This window comes from Apium graveolens, chromosome 10 (assembly GCF_009905375.1).
Source record: "Apium graveolens cultivar Ventura chromosome 10, ASM990537v1, whole genome shotgun sequence".
NCBI lineage: Eukaryota > Viridiplantae > Streptophyta > Magnoliopsida > Apiales > Apiaceae > Apium > Apium graveolens.
This window is the reverse complement of record NC_133656.1, coordinates 187,028,685-187,052,343: the sequence shown is the minus strand read 5'-3', so window position 1 is coordinate 187,052,343 and position 23,659 is coordinate 187,028,685. Positions and strand designations below refer to the sequence as shown.

At 31.3% G+C, this 23,659-nt stretch overlaps 1 protein-coding gene across 2 annotated transcripts; it reads right to left on the bottom strand.

Annotated features, from left to right (window-relative positions):
• Positions 1–15,115: 15,115 nt before the first annotated feature.
• LOC141692528 (transcription factor bHLH68-like) lies at positions 15,116–21,593 on the bottom strand. Of its 2 annotated transcripts, XM_074497398.1 has the most exons (7): positions 20,983–21,582; positions 20,162–20,519; positions 19,566–19,646; positions 19,214–19,279; positions 18,380–18,445; positions 18,117–18,179; positions 15,116–15,543 (listed from the first exon to the last, which is right to left on the bottom strand). In XM_074497398.1, the coding sequence occupies exons 1-7, from the start codon at positions 21,222–21,224 to the stop codon at positions 15,424–15,426; spliced, it is 996 nt and encodes a 331-aa protein (XP_074353499.1). In that variant the 5' UTR covers positions 21,225–21,582; the 3' UTR covers positions 15,116–15,423. The 2 variants fall into 2 exon arrangements, with proteins under 2 accessions (XP_074353499.1, XP_074353500.1); XM_074497399.1 differs by lacking the exon at positions 19,566–19,646 and having other exon boundaries at positions 20,983–21,593.
• Between the last annotated feature and the right edge of the window lie 2,066 nt (positions 21,594–23,659).

Genomic DNA, 23,659 nt, shown 5'->3' with positions numbered 1-23,659 from the left:
TCTCCGTGTTCTCGCCATGGTTGTTGTTGTGCTGTCCCACAGACGGCGCCAAATGTAATGGATTAAAACTAATATATATAATCACTGTGTTTAATAATAAGGAACGTGAGCTTCAAGGCTCGATTTGACTGCTCTTGTGTTTCGTGACTCAATCTGCCTTAACAAGATGCCTACGTACCTTGCTGATTGCCAAGGATCAAGTCAAAAAACGTAGTTCTGATCTGTGGGGTGAGGCCCCTTATATAGATGTTGGGAGTCCTTGAATTGGACTTGGTATAGGAGACTTGGTGGGCAAGTCTCATAATTAGAATGGACTTTGAAGTCCTAGATAGTAGGAAACTGATTCCTTATCCTTTTAGGTCCCCTTGAGGCTAATCTATAAGGATTTATATCCTTATCGGGACTCTTCTCAACAGCTGATTTTTCCCTTATTAATTAATTACGAAATTAATTAATAATCAAGGCTTTTGGGTCTTCTTTATTCCATCAGGTCTGATCTGGTCCATCAGGCTTAACCTTTCTGGTCTGAATGTCATATATCTTTTTATTGGGCCTAGCAGCCCATACCTTGCAGTAAATAAATTATACTATCATAATTTACTTATCCCTATCATTAACCATTTAGAGTCCTAACGTTCGCTTTCGCGCTTAACGATTTACTTAAGTCGCTCGAGTACCCGTGGCTCCACCATTTTTTATAAATTTACCATTACGAGTTTTAAGGCGATTCTTTCGCAAATGTCTTATCAACTGCCTATTACACCTTACATAAATGTTTCTTACCCAAATTAGTCATTTAAGGTCCTTTACCAAGGTTTCAAAGTAAGGCGAGGGGTAATGATTCGTTCGCGAAACGTCGTTACTTAAAACGGCAGTTTCTCCTAAACCGTACATCGGAATCAAACGAACTACATATCAAAACGAAGCTCGTAACATGAAATATCTAAACATGGCAATGGTAAAAACCTAACAGTGAGTTCAAGGGTTCTGATGTTAAGAACAAAAACAGTCTACGGTAAATCGGGCATTACGACGGCTATGTTTACGCGATTTCCCAAATTTATACCATTCCAAATCCACCACAATTCAACCCCAATTCACAACCAAATTAAAACTCCATCCATACTACATCGTAACAGCCCCAACAACTCAACATTAACAATTTATACTTATTCCCCACATGAACTAAAAGATTTACTTAAGTTCTTTAACTAATTATCAAGATTTACAACTCCAAAAACACCACAAAACCAACTAATCTCTACAAACTCAACCAAACTTTAAACAAACAAGCATCATGCTTCCCATATATCATATCAATCATATTCATTCCTAATTACTCAAAACTAAAGCTAGGGTTTGGAGTTTATACCTTCCTTGGAGAGTGGAGAATCAAGAGAATGGCTTGGAATCACTCTTAAAGTCCTTATCCAAGCTTAAACTAAACAAAACTTCAAGAACAAAAATTTTAGTTCTTGAAAAACACTATTCACCATCTTCTTCCATGATTTATTGGAAGAGATTGTGAAGAAATTAGAAGCTTAAACTTATAGGACATCCATATCTATGTACAAGGAACCTTAGATAATTACCTCACTAATTAACAAGCCTTGGATCTTGAATTTTGGAAATTTCTTCTTTGAAAAATAGGAAAAGCCGAGAGCAAGGTGGGAGAGATGAATGATTTTTGTGTTTGCTTTGTTTTTGTTTTAGTTGGTTGATTTTCTTTTGATTTGTTTTGGTTAATTACCTTATTAACCTTGTCTTTGTGTGGTTATAAACTAACCACATCTCCTTCCCCTTATGTCATGCTTATGTCATGCTCATGATGTCATCCTCCCCTCTTTGTCCTCTTCTCATTCGTTGGGTGACATCATCCCCTCTAATCTCTGTGATTAACTTCCTAATTGTTTGCCTAATGACCGCTGATCTGTTATACGGTTCGCTTAACTTTCGTTCTCGTTTCTCGTTTGAGGGATCATACCCGGGATCTTATTACTTGGGTTTCCTTAACCATTTTCAATACATTATATTCCTTTTATGATCCTCTCTTATAATCCTTTAATTTAAATCCTTTTTATCATGTTACCTTATACTCAATTCTTTCCGTATCTAGTGGATTTCCGCGAAAAATCAAAGTGTTCGGAATTGGATTCTGACGATCTTTACATACACTTATACACCACATAGAGTACTAATAATATCCCAGAAGATCAATAATAGAACCCCTACATAGTGTGGCATGAAAAGTTTTCTCATTTAGCATAATCTGCAAAATCACTATTCATAAGGGTTTCAAAAATTTCCAAAAATTGGGGTTATTACAGTTATGTTTCTTCGCATACTTCTTTTCCGTGTCATGCGAACGTACCACAAATGCACTTCCATCAGATGTGTCACTCGATTCTTGTTTCATCAATCTTTCGGCCTCCAGAAGAACAAGAATAGTCTCATCCAAATCTAACTTCGTTTTCCCAACCAATAAAGAAGTCATCACAGTATTATACTTCTTCGGTAGAGACACTAGTAGTAGAACAGCTTTGTCCTCATCCTTTAATTTTTCATCCAAGTTATTTAGCTGGTTGATTAAGCCATTAAAACGATTCAGATGATCTCTTAAATCTCCGTCTTCTTCCATCTTGAGCCCAAACAAATCTTTCTTGAGAAACAGCTTGTTGGCCAAAGACTTTGAGTGATAAGTCTTCGTTAACTTCTCCCACAAATTCTTGGGATTGTCCTCTTCAAGAACATCATACTTGATTTCCGGTGCAAGGGCCAACCGGATCGTTGATGACGCACGTAACTTCATGTCTCCCCACTTTGTATTATCAACTTCAGTAGGCTTCTTCCCTCCGAGAGTCGCATATAACCCTCGTTGAATTAACTGATCTTTTGTCGTACTTTGCCACAAGGTAAAATTGTTTCTTCCATTAAACAATTCAATTTCAAATCCCCCAACCTTCTCCATCAAGAACCTTGGCTCTTGATACCAATTGTTAGGGGGAACACACACAAGTATAGAATCAAACAAACAATGCAAAACACGCACTCAATATATGACGCGGAAAAACTCACATCCCAACTTGTATTATTAATCAAAACAATTATCAATAATACAATTAATCTCACCAAACGGTATTCACTCAAACGATACTTAAGTCAAACAATACTCAAGCATACATCAAAACAATAACATGACTATGTATATATAGCCATCACAAACTTAGCCAACAAGACATACCTAATCTGATTACAATAATAATTGTCTACCCATACAATTATTACCCATTCCCATTATAATAATAATTGTCAACACATACAATTATTACCCATTCCCATTATAATAATAATTGTCAACACATACAATTATTACCCAACTCAATTATGATAATAATTGTCTACCCATACAATTATTACCCAATTCAATTATGTTTTCTATCACCAAGACCATACTACCTATTGGGTTTAACCCCAACATACTGGATGGTGTGATGGGTCTAATCGGTTCACCTTGTAGAACAGACTGTGTTGTGGATCCAACTTGTTGACCCCTAACCTTAGAGCGAGTGGTGCGCTGAGTAACTTGAAAATTTTTACGACTAGAATCGGTGATGCATTCTTTTTTAGTGATACTTGCATTGGTATCATTAGTTGGGGTTTCTTTCTCCCTATGTTCCGCCCTCCGGGAGGCATGATGCACAAACCTGCAACAAAAGAGAAAATTTACAAAATTCCAGAACTGACATATGATATTGGAGCAATCATATACATTAACTGATACATATAAATATAAAATAGGTTACCAGTGAAACTACTAATGTTTGATGAAGGTACGTAGGCAGAGAAATTTGTCCAAAAGGCTTGTGGAATATGTATAAGATGAGGAGAGATGGAGGTTTAACCCTAGATGTATTACTAGGTAGGTATTTAATTACATCTAATAAGCGGTTGTTTAGTCTAATATTTAAAAAAAATTAAAAAATATTGGAGGAAAGGGAAGCGCCAAACCCAAAAACTTGCGCCCTAGAAAAAATGTGTCAATGCATTGTACTTGTTTAATTATTACAAATTTTTAGACATAATATTTCTTGACTAATACATTTATATGGACTTACAAGTAAATGGAAAAGAATTTTTTAATTTCTCTACAAAAAAAATTAATTTATTAATTCAAAATTTTATACTAATATTCTTTTCTAGACATGTTCATAATTATAAAAGTGAAAAAATACATTTATCTCCTCAATTTGATATAAATATTTTGAAAAGATAACTATTAGGTTTATATTAAATTTATATCTAAATGAATAGTTTTTAGAGATTTTTTGAAAAAGACATTTTCTCAGTTTTCAACTGTTTTCTTAGAAATAAAAATTTTAGAAAATTTTAGTAAAACAAAAAATGGAAAAAAATTCTCCAAATAAACAGCCCCTAAGTTGTTTTTCACAATTTTATTCCTAGTTATAAATCAGAAAACCGTATTTTTCATTTTTCTAGTTTTCATTTTAGAAAATATGCAAGTTGAACACATATTCAAATTTTTTTTATTTTCTAAATTTTTTTTTCTGAAAAACTGGTGAAGTAAACACCCCTAACTTTCAAACATTTTTATAAAAATACCATTTTGCAATTCATTACCTCCCATTAAAATAAAAAATTGAATGAAATAAAAAATAACCTAAGTTATCCTTAAGGATATATACAGAAGTTGAATTTGATTGCAAATCAATTTTTGGAAAATATTTCAAAAAATGGTAAAATTATAAAAAAAACTCGAAAATTGATAATTTCTCAAATCTATTATAGTTAGAAAGTTTTAGACAGTGATTTAATAGTAGTTTTTGTCTCAACTGAATTTAAAAGTTAATTGATTTAATAATTTAACATATTATTTTTCTCGTATATTTACATAATTAATTTTATTTTCATCATATATAGTTAAAAAATTTAATTACTAAATTAAAAATGAAAACTAAATTTTTTTTATAAAAAAATTGTTCAAATTTGATAAAATAGTTTCAAGTGGTTCTAACTAGAATAAAATCAAATTTATCCAAAATTATTACACAATAGAATCAAACTTAAAATCAATATTTTTTCAAATTTTAATAAACATTTTAATATATTTAAATATTATTATTATTCTATGTTAGAAACGAGTTTGATGAAATTTTATAATAGAATCAAGGGTTCTCTGACTCTTTAAGAAGTAGGTGTATTTTTATGTATGTTATAATAGTATTTTAATGTTAAAATGTTAATATTTTAAATTTCTTTCTTATTTTAAGGTAAGATAACTTCATATGTATTTTTTTCAATTTCGTTTTTTGATAAAAATTAGATATTAGAACTTAAAATAAACGATTTATTTTAGTAAAAATAAAATGTTGTGTTGTTCTGAACAAAATTAAAATAAAAACATGGCTTATTTGATACTTAGAAAAAAATAAAAAAATTGTTTTGCAAATTAAAACTTAAGAAAGTATAATTTTGGCTTTAAAACGTATTTTTGAAAAAATCTCAAAAAAAAGAATTAGAATATAATAATGAAGACCGTTCATTTTATAGGACTTTAAATACACATAGTGTATTTAAATCAAACATTATTTGTTATTTTTTATAAAAATAAAGCTTAGGAAACAAAAGTGTTGAAACTTGAAAGTTGGCAAATGAGCAAACAAATTGATCATACTTGGGTCAACATTAATATTACACAAGTATTTCACATATTACTATTCTCTCTGGGACTTCAGAAAAATCAACAATTCTACGGGACAAATACGAGTATCTTATCACTTTTCACAACTTTAGCAACAATAGTACCCAAACAGCATCACAGGCCTTGCAATCTGCCAAATGGGGAAAATCATTGGCATTACTTTATACAAAAAAAAGCTCCAGTCTGGTATGTAAAAATTAAGCCCCTTCATTTTTTTGTCCTACACAAAATAAAACCAAATTTCAGAATAAGTTGAAATTAAAATCTTGTATAATGCAACATCAACACTGAAACTAAGCAACTGAGCTAAAAAATATCAAAGCTCATACCATGACTCAACAAAAATTCTAAGCACTGAAGTATATACACTACCAAAAAAATTAAACCACTAAAAAAATTAAATCTCATAACAGGACATCAACCATACCAGCAAAAATCCAAATATGCAGAGCCAGTGGCGGAGCTACACCCAGACACCTGGGTCACGTGCCCCCACAACTTAAAAAAAAGAGAAATTTTTTTAATGTTAAACCTACAAATGAAATAACAGTTGCATGTAAATACTTATCCAGGTGCCCCACTTTCCACCTCTTTTTTAATTGAACTATTCTTGTAAACTAGACCGGAGAATGTCACCTGATAGTAGTAATGACTGATAGATGATTAATTGGTATACTTTGATGTAAAAAAGACATGTGTGACATTAAGAACCAATGTTGTTAGCTAGGAAAAATAAGAAGATCAGAAACTCGGATTAATAGTTGATGCTTACATTGAGAGATTTTATTATACATCAACAGAACAGCCAAAGATCATATATGATCCTGCAGGCGATGATTGAAAACAAACAAAAGAATGAAAGACACACAAAACAAGCCGTACATGATTAACTCATGCAAGCTAATGACCTGCAATATTATTGTTGATCAGAAAAAATGTTTAATTAAGAAGAGAACCGAATCTTGACACTGCCAATGGTGACTTTCCCTTTACCAGTTCTCGGAACCAAGGCCACCACCAGGCCTTAATCATCATCAGCTCCCAAGTCCTCGAGAAGCTCCGTTATTCCCAAATTCAGGCTGGTTTTCACTTTTTTGCTCACTTTAAATGGCACATTGGAGAAGGCCCCTGCGAACTCAACATTTTGAGGTCCACTGTCTACTTCATCTTCATCGTTGATGTAAACATCAAATTTAATATACTCATCTCCATCATATTCAATCCCGTCTATCTCCAGTATCTCATCCTCGTCTTCCTTCTCCTCTTGAGTCCTCAATTTTTTGGGCCTGGGAACGTTAACTTTCAGGATTCCATCCAGAACTTTAGGTAGTGCACTAGCGTCTAATATAGGTGTTGGTGCTTCAGCAGCATTGGCAGACCGTGCCCTCCTTTCTTAGGCATTTTAGTCTTTCGGACAGGACGGGATCCGAGCTATGGAAGTGGAATATTTTGGTAAATATTTCCCAGCTTTTTAGTATCAAGACAATCCCTGACTTTAACTCGAACCAACTGCTTGTTCTTATCATAGAAAAGGAAAGCAGAGTCCAAATAATCGGTATCCATAATATCCTTACGGTTTCTTCCAGGGAGTGGCTTCCATATGTTCCATATTTCATCAAACAAGAATTGAAAATATTATGACTTTATTAACTAAAAATGTTGTTAATCAAGATATGGTATTACAAATTTATAACCAGATTGTATGGTGCCCCCATGAGGTAAACCTCCTGGCTCCGCCACTGTGCAGAACATCACTAAAATAAAAAAAAAATTACATTTTCTCTTAAGTATATATACTATCAACAATATCTTCAACTATATTTCTTACACTAAAGGATATATAGATCTCAACGAACCACATTACCCATCACAAACCAAACCAAACTACTAAGAACAAAGAAAAACTGAAGTGCATACCTGATATTTCATACCTGCAACCAATAAAATTGACCAGAACACTATTTACTTGTTAATTAAAAAATAACAATATGCAATAATAGAGTGGCAAAGAATATTTAACTTTTTTCATTTCAAGAAATTTGACCTTAATATCCTCATGCGTCTGATTCCATTTCAGAGGAGGTTTCATTATCATCATCACTTGAACATAATTCCTCATTATTTAAACACATATCTCCGTCGTCATCAATTTCATTTTCTTCCTCTCCTTCTAAATCATTATCATCAGCAATATGCTGGTTTTCAGTTATAGAAAATAAATCAGCAACAAGTTGGTCTGTAAGAGTTACAGCTGCAACATCTCGCCGAACTAAAGATGAACAATCAATTGAATCCTCCACTGGCCGAAAAGGTGGTAGTTGGACTGATTCATCTTCTTGAAATACATCATTGTTTGGTATATCACTAACCACTTCAGATGTTTCAGGAATATCACAAACATTTCGATGATTAACTTTTTGAACAAAACGCCAATTTGAACCACGTCTCATATCTAGCAGATAGAAAACTTGTTGAGCTTGGTTGGCCAAAATAAATGGTTCATTCACATACCAATTTGTTCCTGTATTAATGGATGTAAGATTATTTTCCTTATACACTGATTTGTCTTTTGGGTTAGAGTTAAACCACTAGCAGCGAAATAAGTAAATTTTTCGATCAAAAAGGAATGATAATTCCAGAATCTCAATCAAGACCCCATAATATAGGATGTTCTCATTATTATGATCCCCTTTTGTGCAAACTCCTGAACATTGTGTCCGAAGATTATCATCATACTCTTTGCAATGAAATCGAACACCATTTACCACACAACTTTGATAATTATGATATCGTTCCAATGGACCTTGAGATAAGGCATACAAATCATCACTGATTATAGTTGGTTTTTGCACTTTCATTTGAGATATCTAAAAAGATAAAGCATATTATATGATATTAGTTGCCACATTAGTAAATTCTGAAATCAACATTTAAAAAAAAATATTATTAAATCGGCAAATATAATATTTCACCTTCTTCCTGAACCACGATGAAAACTCTTTCTTCTGCATATCATCAATTTGAATGTGAAATGCCTCTGCCTTGCAATATCTTTTTATGATCACTACATACAAGTACCATACGTCAATTAAGCATAAGTATATTAATGGTATGTAATTAAAAGTTTACTATTTATCTATGAAAAAATTCAGCACTTACTCGATATATTCTTGAATATCATCTGCACAGTTGTTTAATATATACTATTGAATGGTACTCTTTCAACTTTGTAGCAACTGAATAGAAGCTGTTCCTAAAAGACGAACACTAGAATTAAAGACTTCTAACTTGTGATTTGTAAGAGATGAATCCCAATTACGTTCAAGTTTAGTAAATCTGGTTTCTATGTTCGAAATATATCTTGTAAGAAACTAACAGCCTCATCTACAACAAAAGCTTCTGCAATGGAACCATCTGGTCGAGCCATATTTCGCACATATCGCTTAAACAAACCCATATGGCGTTCCGTTCCAAACATTCATCTTAGAGCAACGGGTCCACCTTGTAATACCTGATCAGGTAAGTGTACGCAAAGGTGGACCATTATGGTAAGAAATGACATCGGAAATTTTTTCTCCAACTTGCATAAAATTATAACAATTCCCTGCTTCAATTCTTCAATATCGGAAATTCGGATTGTTTTAGCACAAATTTTTTGAAAAAATTGACATAGCTCAATCAAAGTGCCACGTATATTCTTCGTTAGATAAGGTAATATAGCAACAGGCAATATCTTGTGAAGTAACACATGACATTCATGACTTTTCATACTTTTGAGCTTATTATTATCTGTAACACATCGACTTATATTTGAAGCATACCCATCCGGTAATCTTATTGTGCGAATGAATTGACAAAAACTCTTGCATTCTTCTCTTGTAAAAATGTAACTAGCTTGAGGTTTTTCGTATTTATTAGAAGCTGTCTTCTTTAACCAAAGTTCTTCACGAATGTTGAGATCTTGCAAATCTTTACGCGCTTCCAAGTTGTCCTTTGTTTTACCCTCAATATCCAGAAGTGTGCCTACAATGTTATCACAAACATTTTTTCTATATGCATGACATCAAGATTATGCCGCAGTAAGAGTGTTGACCAATATGGCAAGTCAAAAAGAACACTTCTTTTACTCCAGTTTAATTCATTGGCTCCACGTTTATGTTTTCTAGATGAGTTGTTTGGTGCTTTACCTGGTGTACGTACATGAACTTCTTCCAGTTGCTTCAAAATATCTTCACCAGTAAAAGTTCTTGGAGGACCACGCAACTCACTAGATCCATCATAATCTTTGCTCCTTCTCCATGAATGGTTAGCACTCAAGTAACATCGATGTCCTGTAAAATATTGTTTGTCAGTTATTCTTCGAGATCTTGTATCTTCTAAACAAACAGGGCATGCTAATTTTCCAGCAGTACTCCACCCAGACAAGTACGCATAAGCAGGAAAATCACTAATTGTCCATAATACCGCAGCTTTCAATTTAAACATACGCCCACCATATGAATCATATGCATCAATCACATGCCATAACTCTTTAAGTTCTTTAATTAATGGTTGTAAAAACACATCATAATCTTTTCCAAGAGATTTCGGACCAGGAATTAGTAACGACATGAGGTAGTTTATACCATTCGGGGAAGCCCAAGGTGGCATGTTGTAAGGAATCAATATCACAGGCCACAAACTATAGGATGATGATAGATTTGAAAATGGGTTAAATCCATCTGATGCCAATCCCATTCGTACGCTTCTGGAATCAATAGCAAAGTCAGGGTAAATGTTGTCAAAGTGCTTCCAAGCCATCCCATCAGCCGGATGGCGTAATATACCAGGTTCCTCTTTACACACTTCTTTATGCCATCGCATATCTTTAGAAGTGTGTTTGGAACTAAATAATCTCTTAAGTCGAGCTTTCACTGGGAACCATCTAAGTCGTTTATGTGGAATCTTATTTTGTACATAACGACTAGAGTTACACACTGGACATGATATATCATTTACATTTTCACCGTTATTTAGAGCACAATCATATTGACAAACATCAATTTGCTCATATCCTAAGCCTACTTCACAAAGAAGCTTCCTTGTATGATAATAATTCTCTGGACAGTGATTACCTTCGGGCAATGTATCTTTAAAACATTTTAAAATATCATCAAATGCCTTATCTGTTAACTTGTTAAGCACCTTAATATTCATCAACTTTACCACCGTCTTTAAAACAGAATCTTTACAATTATCATACAAAGGCTTGTGAAGAGATTCACATATGACATTATACTTATCACTTACATTAAAAGAAGATCGCCATCAAAATCAGCAGTCAGACCAATGTCAAAATAGTCGCTACCAATGGCGTCATTAAGACCTGAAGCCAAATCATCGTGTTCTTCTTCCACATTGTTAACTTGAGAATCAAAAGTTGTTTCATTTTCTAAGTCAGCTGCTAGCTCCCCATGATAGTACCAACGCTTGTAAATACTTAGAAACCCATTAGTAAGCAAGTGCAACTTAATCATTTTAAGGTTTTGTAATTCTTTATTGACATATCTAGTACAAGGGCATACTACCATTCCTTTTGCATCTAATGATTGTTTCGCGACACTTATAAAATCCTTGATATCATTTGTATATTCAGTTGAGAGCTTATCGGGTATATTTATCCATGAGCGATCCATATCCTTCCTCCGCCAAAGAATTTTTTAGCCTGGAAGAAATATGAATAACATTAAAAAAATATTATCATGACTCCATGAAACAATAACTAGAATTCAAATAATCAAATCCTTAACTGACATAAAAAGTATAAAAGAGTGTTAATAACATGAATGCATAACACAGAAGAGGTAGAAATTAAATTGCCTAAGTAGTTGCCACCACATAATCTAGTTTAGACATTTAGTAAAATTAAACCTCTTTCCACTAATTTTTTAAGAAGAAATCAAAAGTTTTATATTGACATATATATTATGTTCCTATTTTAATTAGTGAACTATCATTCTTGCTTTGTTTTTAAGAAAATTAAAATCTTTTTATTGATATTAATTTATGCTAGTACCTCTACCCGTCTATTTTTAATCATAGTTTTCTTGACTTATAATAGTCTCCCTTTCTAAATAACTTAGTAGAAGCAATTTTTATTTCAACCATACACACAATTTAAGAATTAAATTTATCAGACAATTAAAATATTCAACTTTATTCTCCTGCTTTCTTTCTAATACAAGACAAGATTAAAATTTGACATCTTCTGGAACAGGTATCTTCAACTGATGATCTGACATTTTTTTTTCTAAATACAAGTAAGTAATAATATTTTTGGAAGGTTTTTTGAATATCTTTTTTCTAGGAATACGAGTAACAGTTAAAAGACTTAAATACAAAAAATAACTCAATAGGCAGACTCATGTGTAGCTCAACAGAGGAGAAACCAAATGAACATATGGGGAGAGATTAAACAAAAACAATCCATAAATCCATAGTAACAAACCAAAGTTTACCATCACTAGAAAAGTACAGTAATTTCATTCTCCAGGTCATTTTGTAATATAGTAATAAATGTTCTTCTTAGAAAATACTAGCCAGCTTTGAACTTCATACCTCATATTACTAGACTGCTAGAAATGACCACTACATTAATATTAATTCATTAATCTCCCATGGAACCCAAAAATTTCTTCATAACAAATAAGTCCCACAATCATATCTTCATTAAACACCTTCATTAAACACATTGGTTTTCTTGTAATTATAAATAATCATGTGAACTAGTGTTCTAGGTGAGAGATATACACATACTCGTATCCACATAAATTCACTTCACAACACTAATGATACAGATTATAAACACAAATACAATATCAAAACAAAAAATAATCTTGACTTATCCGGTTCAAATTTGAAACTATTCATATATTCAAATTAGTATAAGAAATCAAACAAAAACCATAAATTCGTATATACATGAGAAATAGGAATACCGTTTAAGATGATTGTGAATTGTTGAGAGTGGTCGCCTTGTGAATTGGTGAGAGTTGTCGCCTAATAAGATGTTTTGGGGAAGAAAGTTCAACAAAAAATTAATTATCTAATTTAAAGTTTGACTAATAAAATCATGTTTAGACAGATGTTATGTAAGGTTATATAATAATACAATGATGTGGAAATTTTGCTTATTTTAAATTTAATTCATAGGTAGACACACAGGATTATAAAAGGATGTGGAAGAGATTAAAATAAAAAGTTTTAACAATTTTAGAAAAACTAATAATTACCTACCGATGAATTTTGACCAATAAATATTGGTGGATAAAAATTATTACTATCTACCGATATAAATTGGTAGATAAAAAATGGGTAGGTAAAAGCCAAATTTTTTGTAGTCCTACTAGGTAAACTACTAACACGAATTGACTTATATTTTGTGTAAACTTTATTTATTTATAAATTATATTAAAAATTTATTAAGCTACGTTAAATTAAGTAAAATAACATATATATACTTTTATTTTAAAAAAATACTAACTACAAAGTAAACTATTAACACGAATTGACTTCTATTCTCTGTAAATTGTATTTTCCATAGCATTATTTTAAAAATAATTAAGTAATAGCAAATGACTTTGGTAACATTTATTAACTTTTAAACTGAAAATTATTGATTTAACGATTGTATTTGTTACTGTACATCACAACGTTTATTTACTTTAAATTAAAAAAACATATTTTAACAGTTACAGATTTATGTGCTGTATTTAAATTATATTAAGTAATATTAAATTAGGTTTAATAACATCTATTTACTTTTAATTTGTAAATTAATCTTTATCGATAATTAAGTAATATTAAATAAAACTATATTGAAAAGACTAATTATAAGATACTTATCAAATTATATTAATTATTATTAAATTATCTAAAGAACAAATATTTGGTTCATAGAAAGAGATACAATTTGTTTCACAAAAATAAAAATAATATGTTAGATTTCTATATCAAGTAAAACAATGCAAAACTAGAATTATAGTGGAAAATTTCATAACTGATTCGATTCTTTTTAACCACATAACTATTTTTTGCAAGTAATAATTTAATATTTGAGATTAATATATTAATTTTAATTCGTGTTTCGCACGGATTATGAATAATTCTCTATAAATATTAATTCGATATTTTTAGTCTCAGGCCCGTGTTTTGCACGGGTTATCAACTATCTATACTAATAAGCGTTCCAAATCTTGGTACTTACTAGAATACAACTATTTTTAAAATTTTATGTAATACAATCTCAACTAACAAAAATTAACTTCTACTCTCTGTAAATTTTATTTTCCTTCAATTTTTATTTGTTGCTGAACATACAAGCGTCAGTTTAATTTAAATTAATCGTATTAGTAAGTTAACATGTCAGATTTATATACCTAAGTAATTAGGTGCATGCATAACTAGAACTATATGTAAAATTTTAGATTTGCAATTAACTTCTATTTTTTAAAATACATATTTTGACAATATTTTATATATTATATTTAGATCTGTATTTTGCACCGATTGTGAGTTTTGATTTTATGCAAATTGATATTATTGTTTTTAATTTTGGGCCCGTACTTTGCACCGGTTACCAACTAATAATAATAATAATAAAATATTATTTTTAAAATATAGCTAACCATTATAACTAATTTGGTTGAAATACAATGTTTTAGAGGTTCGAATTTTTTTAGCTAACCATTAATTTATATTATTTTAACTATCTCCCGTGAAGATGAATGCTAGGATGTATTGTTTCAATTAGTCACAATCATAGCAAAAAAACATTTAATTTTGATAGATAAGAAAGTGAATTATAGAACTACTAAATGTACTTGAATGTGCAGAACACGATATTTGACTGTATTATTAGATTGGTGAAAGGCACAGATAAAATACCTAACATGCGCTGCTAAAAGACAAGGAGAGGAACAAGATCACAGGTTGGTTGTCGGTAGAGACCGGCAGGGTATGCTGATGAAACCGGAAGTTTATCCTATTACAAAGTAGTCTATAGAAATTCTATTAACAATGCAAAGTAGTCTATAGAAATTCTACTTCTTCCACTAGTACATATTGGACTTTTAGCGTCGGTCTAAATAGGTCTAAGATGTAGGTTTTTGGGCTTAGTACATGAAGATGACACTTCAGGTACATGCATGCTCGTTCTAAAAATTTAAATCGAGAAAAATAAATGAATGGTACTTCTGCCAACAAATCTATACTGCTAATCAGATAAAAGATACAGCCAGATACCTGATCATGAGAATCATATCAACTAACAGCATTTCTGTATGAAATTAGCAGATACTTTTGAATTAAATTACTTTGTTAAAATTGCAGGTAACAAAATAAATGATGCTAGAGATAAATCTCCTCACGCTGTAATTAGACGATCTTAATCATCTCGATTAGATGGTTTTATATATAAGAACATCGGTGATGAATAATCAAGACTACATGAAGCTGCAACATGAATTTTGATTAAAAAGCTGGCTAATTAACACACATAATTAAAAAAAAAAAACTGAGAAAGGAAACACATTGCGTGAATGCATAGCATCATGAGCAATCAGCCTTAAAATTTCAGCAGAGTGACTGCTCGTGATGTTATATCATAATTTTCTTCTTCTAGCTAGCTAGGATCTTGTGCTGTACGTACTTAGCTCCGGGCCTCCTCAGAATGATGCAGGAGCCCAGTAATCAGCTCCATTCTCACTTCCGACTTGGACTGTGCAGGATATCGGGACAAGACATAACCCTTTACTTTTGAGGTCCTTTACCTCTTCAATTGATTCCTGCATTATTATGCACATTGCACAATATCCCGTATATAATTAGGGTTAATTAACTTTGAAGTACGAACTTTTATATCAATGTAACGAAATAATGGGAGAGATATATACATCTCGATGCAGGGCAATTAGACAAGCTGAATCATCTCGATTAATGTAATATGAAAAGATCGGTAAAGTTTATCACTTTATCTAAAGTTATTTAAAGCTTGTACTAGTGTTTGAATAAATTTGTTTGATTGACAAAGTTGGAGAGCTTTATGAATAAACAAAGCACATGCGCACTACAATAAAATAGGCCAATTACGATGGTCAACTTACGACGGAAAAAAGTAAAGTATTAGTAATTATTTACGATGAAACCCAAACCCGTTGTAAATTTATTATTTTATTAATAAAATTATGCACGATACGATTAAACAAAAATAAAAATTATTTAAAATTACGACGATTTAAACTTTTCGTCGTAAGTTAATTATTTTTATTAACTTTGTGTTTTTACTGAACGTTAAGTTTTGTGAAATACGAATTGGACAAGTCAAAAATATCGATCATTTTGGATGATAATACCAAAATATCCAACAGGACGATGACTACTTAAATTACCAGAACCGAGAGTGAGACAACCTCGAAACATTTCTCATATATCGCAGCACAGTGGGGGGAAAATTTAGAGGTTAATGTCGGATTTGAATCCGGTTAACAGAAATGAGAATTATATTCTAATATATTTTTATTGTACAATCTCATTCTCATTTTTATTAACAGGTTGATTTAAAACCCATGATACAAGTTTTCCATAGTAGTAATAAGTAGTTATAAGTTCATATGCAGTTAACTCTCTCTCTCATCTTCAATTTTTAGTATATAGGTTACTATGAAACGTAAGAAATAGTTACATGAAAGATGTGGAGGGACATTTAAAAGAATTTGTTTATATATATACACAATCCAATTTTGATCTCACTTGTTAAATAAAAAGTAGGGTTGATGAATAGCATGAACGTCCTAAAGTAGAGATCTTGATCACCTATATATTTAGCTAAAGCTAATTTTGTTCCACTTTCGGCAGTTAATTTAGCTTAGGCTGAGTGAGGGTGGATCCCGACAATTTTTAACATGACACTGATACGATACGAAAATTTAATATTTATATTTGCCTTTTGAATACATGACACGAGATACACTAATGAAATATTGTGTCGATTTTGTATTTATTCTTTGGGTACACGATACAAGATACAGGAAATAAATATATTTTTAATTAAATATTAATATTTATTATAAATATTAATATCTAAATTAAATAAATCTAAATATAAATATGTAAAATTATAATATATAATTTGAAAATAATGCAAAGTTTTATAACGTTATAATTATTTTAAATAAATAAATATATATCATATAATTTTATATATATTTTACCTAAAAATTCAATATTAACATTTATTAATTAATTAATTATATTAATATTAATATTCAATTTTACACGAAACACAACATGAAAACGACACGAAACGGAGATACACGAACACAAAAATATATGAACGGTCAATTTTATATTTGGCTTTTAAATATACGACATAAAAGGGTGCACAATATGAAAATACCCTACATGAACGAATTGACAAGTCTAATTAGATACCATTCTTTGACAAATAGATAGTCTAGGATTGGCTGATTTTAAACCGGTCTTTATACAACTATGAGTACTGACGGACCCGTTTTCATAAACTATATACTACATATTATTTGCATATTATACCTACTAGCATAAATCCCGTGCGATACACGGGTTCTCGTTAATATTTTAAATTTTTATTTATCAAGTTATATTATATTTTTAAAATATTTATATAAATATATAATGATTATAAATTTATAATAAAAATAATAGAATAACATGTGATCGTAATTTAGTATAATAAATAAACTATTTCTAGTAATTTAATAATTTAGTAATTTAGTAGTTTGAACCAAACCGTTGAACCAAATTATATCTATTCCGCCTATTATAGTATAGTATAGATTTAGCTTTCAACAAAAAGAGAAAGCTATACTGCCTAGACTTTTCATCTCCTTTTCTTTTATCACACTATAGGCTTTAGCTTTCCATTTTTCATACAGCTTAGATAAGATGTCAATAGACACTATTTTCCGGTGAAACATATTCTTACAATCTTTTTTAAGTTATAAAAAACAATAAATGTTGAATCAATAAATATGTATAATTAGAGCGAGAACTATCTTTTCGAAGAACAAAGAACAAGTATGCATATGTTTAATATAATAACATGCATGTGTTCTAAAAACACCTCTACTTTCTTTTTCCCAAATTTGGAAGAAGAAATAAATCTCTTAATTATGTTTTAGTTTACATGGCAAATGCATACAACAAAGAAAGTGTTTTCCGAATTTTTTGATTGGGTAGAATATTTATTTGTCGAACACTTATAATTCAAAAATATATGCATTTTTAACTAGGGCAAGCTAAGGGCAAATTTTTTGTAGTAACAAGTTATTACTTGTAAGATATCTGACGCGTATTAATTGAACACATATTAGAAACTTACAGACTGTGGTTGCCTGGAATTGTTGACAGCTGATACACTGCCCAAGTACGGCAAGCTAAGGGCCTGCATTAATTAAGGGGGGAAGAAAGCTATAAAAATGACACATCATAACAATACTAGTTTGGAACTTCAATGTCTAGAGGAACACTGCCACAAGTTATAACTATATTCATACATACATGAAAACTACCAGGCTCCTGACTCATTTCATGGTAGTTTGTAAAAACAAAAGAAAAGTCTTTACAAAAAGGAGAAAACATCACCTCAATTTGACTTTGAAGGAATCTAATGTACCCTAGTGCTTCTGACAATACAGATGCTGTGTCAGTCTGCATCATTTAAATTATCTTATTAAAACAAGATAATAAAATACAAAGAATGGCATGTAGAAAGAAAACTTTATCATTGGCTTTTAGTTAGCATTTCCATCTCTGTGATTAGTTTTTATAATAAGAGCTTCTAGGTTCAGATTATAACTGAAGTTTCATGTGCTTGTTAAAATTTTGCAAATTTACAAGTTTACAGTTACACATGCATGATTAGCTAAGCTTAGCTTAGCTTAGCTTTGCCCATAATCTATTTTTCTAAAAATAAAAATATCACACGGTTAAATATAATAGTGTTAAATACTTGATCAAAACATTATGAAATGTATGAAAAAGTCAAATATCATAAAATTTTCAAGTTCACTTTGTAAACTTGAAAATTTATCATTGCATGATTTAATGTTGGAAAATGTTGGGGAACCAAATTGGTTTCCCAAAAAAGTTACAAAATGTCACGTGTAAGGGTTTTATTAACTATATGAAAATGGACCCTGACATTTACATCAAAAACATCAATAAAATCATTCCATACTGACATATCAGTCATTTTATAACAATTTTTTGTACATTTTTTTGTGACTCTAGCGTTACTCTTAAATGTTACTATTATTATCAAAGAAAAATCTTGCCACTAAAAAGCCCTCATCAATTACAAATTTAATTAGGTAGTTAGGAGGTGAATAGCTAGTTTTAGAGCTTATTAATAACCGTCCTTAACTGATTCAGTAATGTAAGTACGTTAAAAAAAAAAATTGGCCCGCTATTTATTACCTTTCCGAATGGAGAAACTAGCTGATGCAGGGCTGTTATTCGGTCCCCTAATTTCTCCTTCCTCACCTACACATTCACATTACAAATTAATCTACTTATTACATATAAGCAACTTAATTAAAGTAAAACAACCATATATAAACGACAACTTCCACAGCATTTACAATTACCAATTTTACTTCATCATTTTTCCCTCCAACTTTACAATTTTTACCCTTCTCAAGTTTGTGTGGATGTGAATAATTAAAAAAATGTATAGATTATCCACAGAATCACTAGGCTTTAACAAGTAGACAATCAATCAAGACAACAGTTAACTTCCAAAATTATGAGAGAGAATTTTGTTAAGTACTTTGAATGGAGACGACTGTGTTGAAGAAGAAGATTGAAGTCTAGCTCTTTTGGCTGCCCCACCATTTCCTGTGCTATTGCACTGATTTACCACATTCAGAAAAAAATAATTAATTACCAGAAAAAAGTTTAACCATCTTTAATCATAGTTTGGGTACTAATGTTAGATTATATGCAAAAAATTCCTCTATAAACTGTTTTAAGGACCCAGTTACACTTCAATCAAATGTACCATGCTCCCTTTCTCCGTTCCTACTTAATTGTCAGCTTCTAAACCAAATTGATTAAAGTTTAACTAAAATTTACAAATATAAATTATATAACTGAAAAAATGTTAAAAAAAATTACATCACTGTAAAGTACATCTAATCTTTTTTCAAATTAATTAGAGGATAATTTCTAATATTCAGTCGAAAATTAGTCACTCTATGTAATGGAAAAGTAGTTAGGAACAGAGGGAGTAGATATGTTTTGTACTAGACAACCAATCTACAAATTCAGCAACAAATCCTAGTTGAATATGGGAAAGAATAATCATGTGAATAATTAAGTAAATAATGTACTATTGATCTGTCTCTGATCTAAAATCATATATACCTCGGATGAACGATCCGGTGGTGGATGTCTTCCGTCCTTTATATTAGAGAAATCCAACATGTTACTAGTACTTAAACTGGTAACACAAGATGTTGGAGAAGAAACTGACATCACCTGAGACCAACTAGGTTTTGCTATGTTAACCTGCTGAGTTTCTGCATTAGCAGTGATCCCATGACTAGTAGTTGTTGACGTAGTACCGTACATATGATACTGGTTTGCTAAGTTTTCTTGTTTTACATGATCTACAAAATTGGAGCCATTTGATGAATCTTCTTGTTGTAAAAATTGTTCTTCCAAAATATCCAGTTTTTGCATATGGCTCAAAGCTGATTTATCTTCACTTAAAATTCCGCCCCTGCAAAATAGAAGCACTAATATTTAATCATTATAACCAGTAATTTATTAAATTCATTTCGGGACCGAATGATATGTGTGTAGCACATAAACATATATCCATGTACTATACTCGATTTAAATATACATGTAGTGTACATATGTGTTTGACAAGAGAAACGGGTTATAAGCAAGATCATCATGTTACATGGATTTTCAACTTCAAAATATATTAGATTGATATGAAGTAATTTTATGATTTTTATCTATAAATACAAAAAGTGTATTTTTAGATTAGTTACAAAAAGGAGATTTACAAGTTATGCTTGTCAAAGAACCTAATAAGCTTAATCAATTAGGGAGGAGGGAGGGAGGAGGGTGCGAGGGGGAGAGGGAGGGAGGGGGAGAGGGAGGGAGGGAGAGGGGGAGAGAGAGAGAGAGAGAGAGAGAGAGAGAGAGAGAGAGAGAGAGAGAGAGAGAGGTACATGAGAAGTTGGCTCAATGACTGATAAGTAGGTTCTTGATGAGTATCATTCCATGCTGACATAGATGACAAAGGAATTTGTGGAACTTGATTAGGAGGTGGAAGAGCCAAAACTGAAGAATGTTGTGAAGGAGGAGGAGGAGAATTTTGAGGCCTCATAGTGTTGATGTTCCAGCAGTTGGGTCCGCCAGCAGCCATTAGTTGTTGCACAGGTGAGGTTTGATGAAGACCATTTTTATTCATCACTCCACTTATATCAAGAACATATGAAAGAAGATGACCTTTCCCAAAGTTTTGGTTCCTCGATTAAAAAGAAATTAAAATGTGAAATCCTAAAATAAAGTTAATATAAAGTTTGAGAGGTCTTCCTGGTCTTGAAGTAAGTCGAGAGAAAGTAGATTGAAGAACTTCACGAGGTCCTTAATTTAGGAGAGAAAGAGAATAGAGGACTTTGAAATTATGGGGTTTTGAGAACCCTTTATTTGTGTCTGTGTCTTGTATTTCTTTGTTGCCTTTCCTAGCTTTTTCTTTTCAGTTTTTACATGTATTTTTCCTTTCTTCCTTCGCTTTTTTCTCTTGAAATAAGCTTTAGCTTTATCAGCAAAGTGGGGTTGAAAAAAGGTGGTAACAATTCTCTGCAATTTAATGATAAAAGAGAGGAAAGCTAAAGGAGGAAATTATAATCTTGGATCCAACCGGCCTCATTAGAAAATTTATATACTCCTATAACTTAACGAGTCCCTACCCCGACAATTGATAATTGCAATTACCAATTCATTAAAATATTTAACACACAAAATAGACGTGAATTCATTCGGGTCATGCTTAAGTTCATTTTTTAAAATATTTGTGTATGAGATATTTTGTTAACAATTGTTGAACGTGATGATGACTTAATTTATACAAGTGCACGGTACCTTATTTCAGTGCTCAGCTGAACTATGATATTGAACTAGCTAGGTTAAAACTTTGTTTATTTAAAGAGAATATTAGCAATGATCTGCAGAACGGAATCAGATTGGTGAAATATCATATATAGTCATTAGTCGGTGTCCCTTTGGCCTTTGGTACGCACTGACATCAACCAAATATATACCTAGAGCAGCTGAACATGTATGTAGTTTAAGCATCATAGAATATATAATGTCAGAAAATATTCTACAGCTTTTCTATTAAACAATGTATGTTAGAAAACAATCAATAAAGAAATATCAATGGCATAAATAATAATTTACGTTAAACTCTAATTTCTTCTAGCCCCATGAAAACGAAAAAGAAAAGAAGAAAATCGACAAGTAGTCATAAATTAGCAGCAATTTTTCCAAAAGTTATACCATATATATTGAACTGTAAATTTTATTAAGTGACTAATAACTAAATTATTTGATTAGCTGAAAGTTGTGCCAGCTCAATAATGGACTTTATAAGGTCCCGTTGAAAAAGAAATAAATCAATAATATCTATCAACATTAGGGGTGCACACGGGTTGACAAAACCGATCAAACCGACCCAACCCAACCCTATTTTCGGCCGATTAAATCGAACAGTTATAACCCGATATTAGGTTGGGTTAAAAATATGTCAACCCGACTTTAATGGGTTGGGTATGGGTTTTAAGTTATTTTTAACCAACCCAACCCCACCCGAATTTTTAATTTATTCGTATAAATATATACCATGTATATCTCTATTCTATACTTCTTGAATTAATATGTTGTTCAATTTCAAACTAAATTTGTTGCATATCAATTATAGTCAATTATATAATTTGTTTTTCATACACCATTAGAGATCTTTTGTACTTTTTTGTGTATAAAACATATTTTAATACAAATAAACCCAAGAGTTTATCGTAGAGTAATGTTATATATCTCGAAAGATATCTAAAAAATGTTCTCGAATAACACATAACATGATCTTGTTTGTGGATTCGTATGTCTCCACAAGTAGTCTCATATCATAAATATATTTTTTATCAACTACATATTTTGAATAACTTTTAACAAACCGTTCAACCCAACCCAAACCGAACCAAACCAATGAGTAAAGGATAGGGTTGGGTTGCATTTTTATTTTTTATGGGTCGGATTGTAAATTTTCAAACCAATTTAATTGGGTCGGGTTGCTAAAATGGCTCTAACCCGGCCAACACGACCCATGTGCACCCCTAATCAACATCATATAGAATTAAAGCCTATTTCCCCTCTGATGCCTCACACACTGACACACATATACCTATACCTGTGCAACTATATAGCCTACATTAAACTATGGTCTCGGCATTTTTACAACTTGTTTTCTCACCAGAGATTTTATTAAAGGGATGCAACGGAATATGTTTGCCACGGTTAAGGCCGAGGTACACCTGATAAAAATATAACATCATGTTCATACTTTTCATTTATATTTTAAGATTTTAGTAACATGGCATCACAATTCGATTTAGGAAACGGTTTCGGATTCGAGTTCTCCCCGCCTGGTTACTTAATAGGACGATGCATACTATCGTCCCGTTTTATGGAAGCCAGTTTTACTAGCACATACTTTTAATATGAATTTTTATCTAGATTACGAAAATGAGATAGTGCACGTTAAACAAATATATTATATTAAGGTGTGGTTGTGAAAATTTTAAATAAATTTTATAAATGGAAGGAATAGATTGAAAGAAAGAAAGT

What these genes read in the sequence shown, in the direction of transcription:
- LOC141692528 (XM_074497398.1), bottom strand. Translation starts at nt 21,224, where the DNA reads ATGAATAAAAATGGTCTTCATCAAACCTCACCTGTGCAACAACTAATG. An exon ending in CACCGGATCGTTCATCCGAG is followed by an intron (nt 19,647 to 20,161) that starts GTATATATGATT and finishes GTGGTAAATCAG; the next exon opens with TGCAATAGCACAGGAAATGG. An exon ending in ATTCCAGGCAACCACAGTCT is followed by an intron (nt 15,544 to 18,116) that starts GTAAGTTTCTAA and finishes ATAATAATGCAG; the next exon opens with GAATCAATTGAAGAGGTAAA.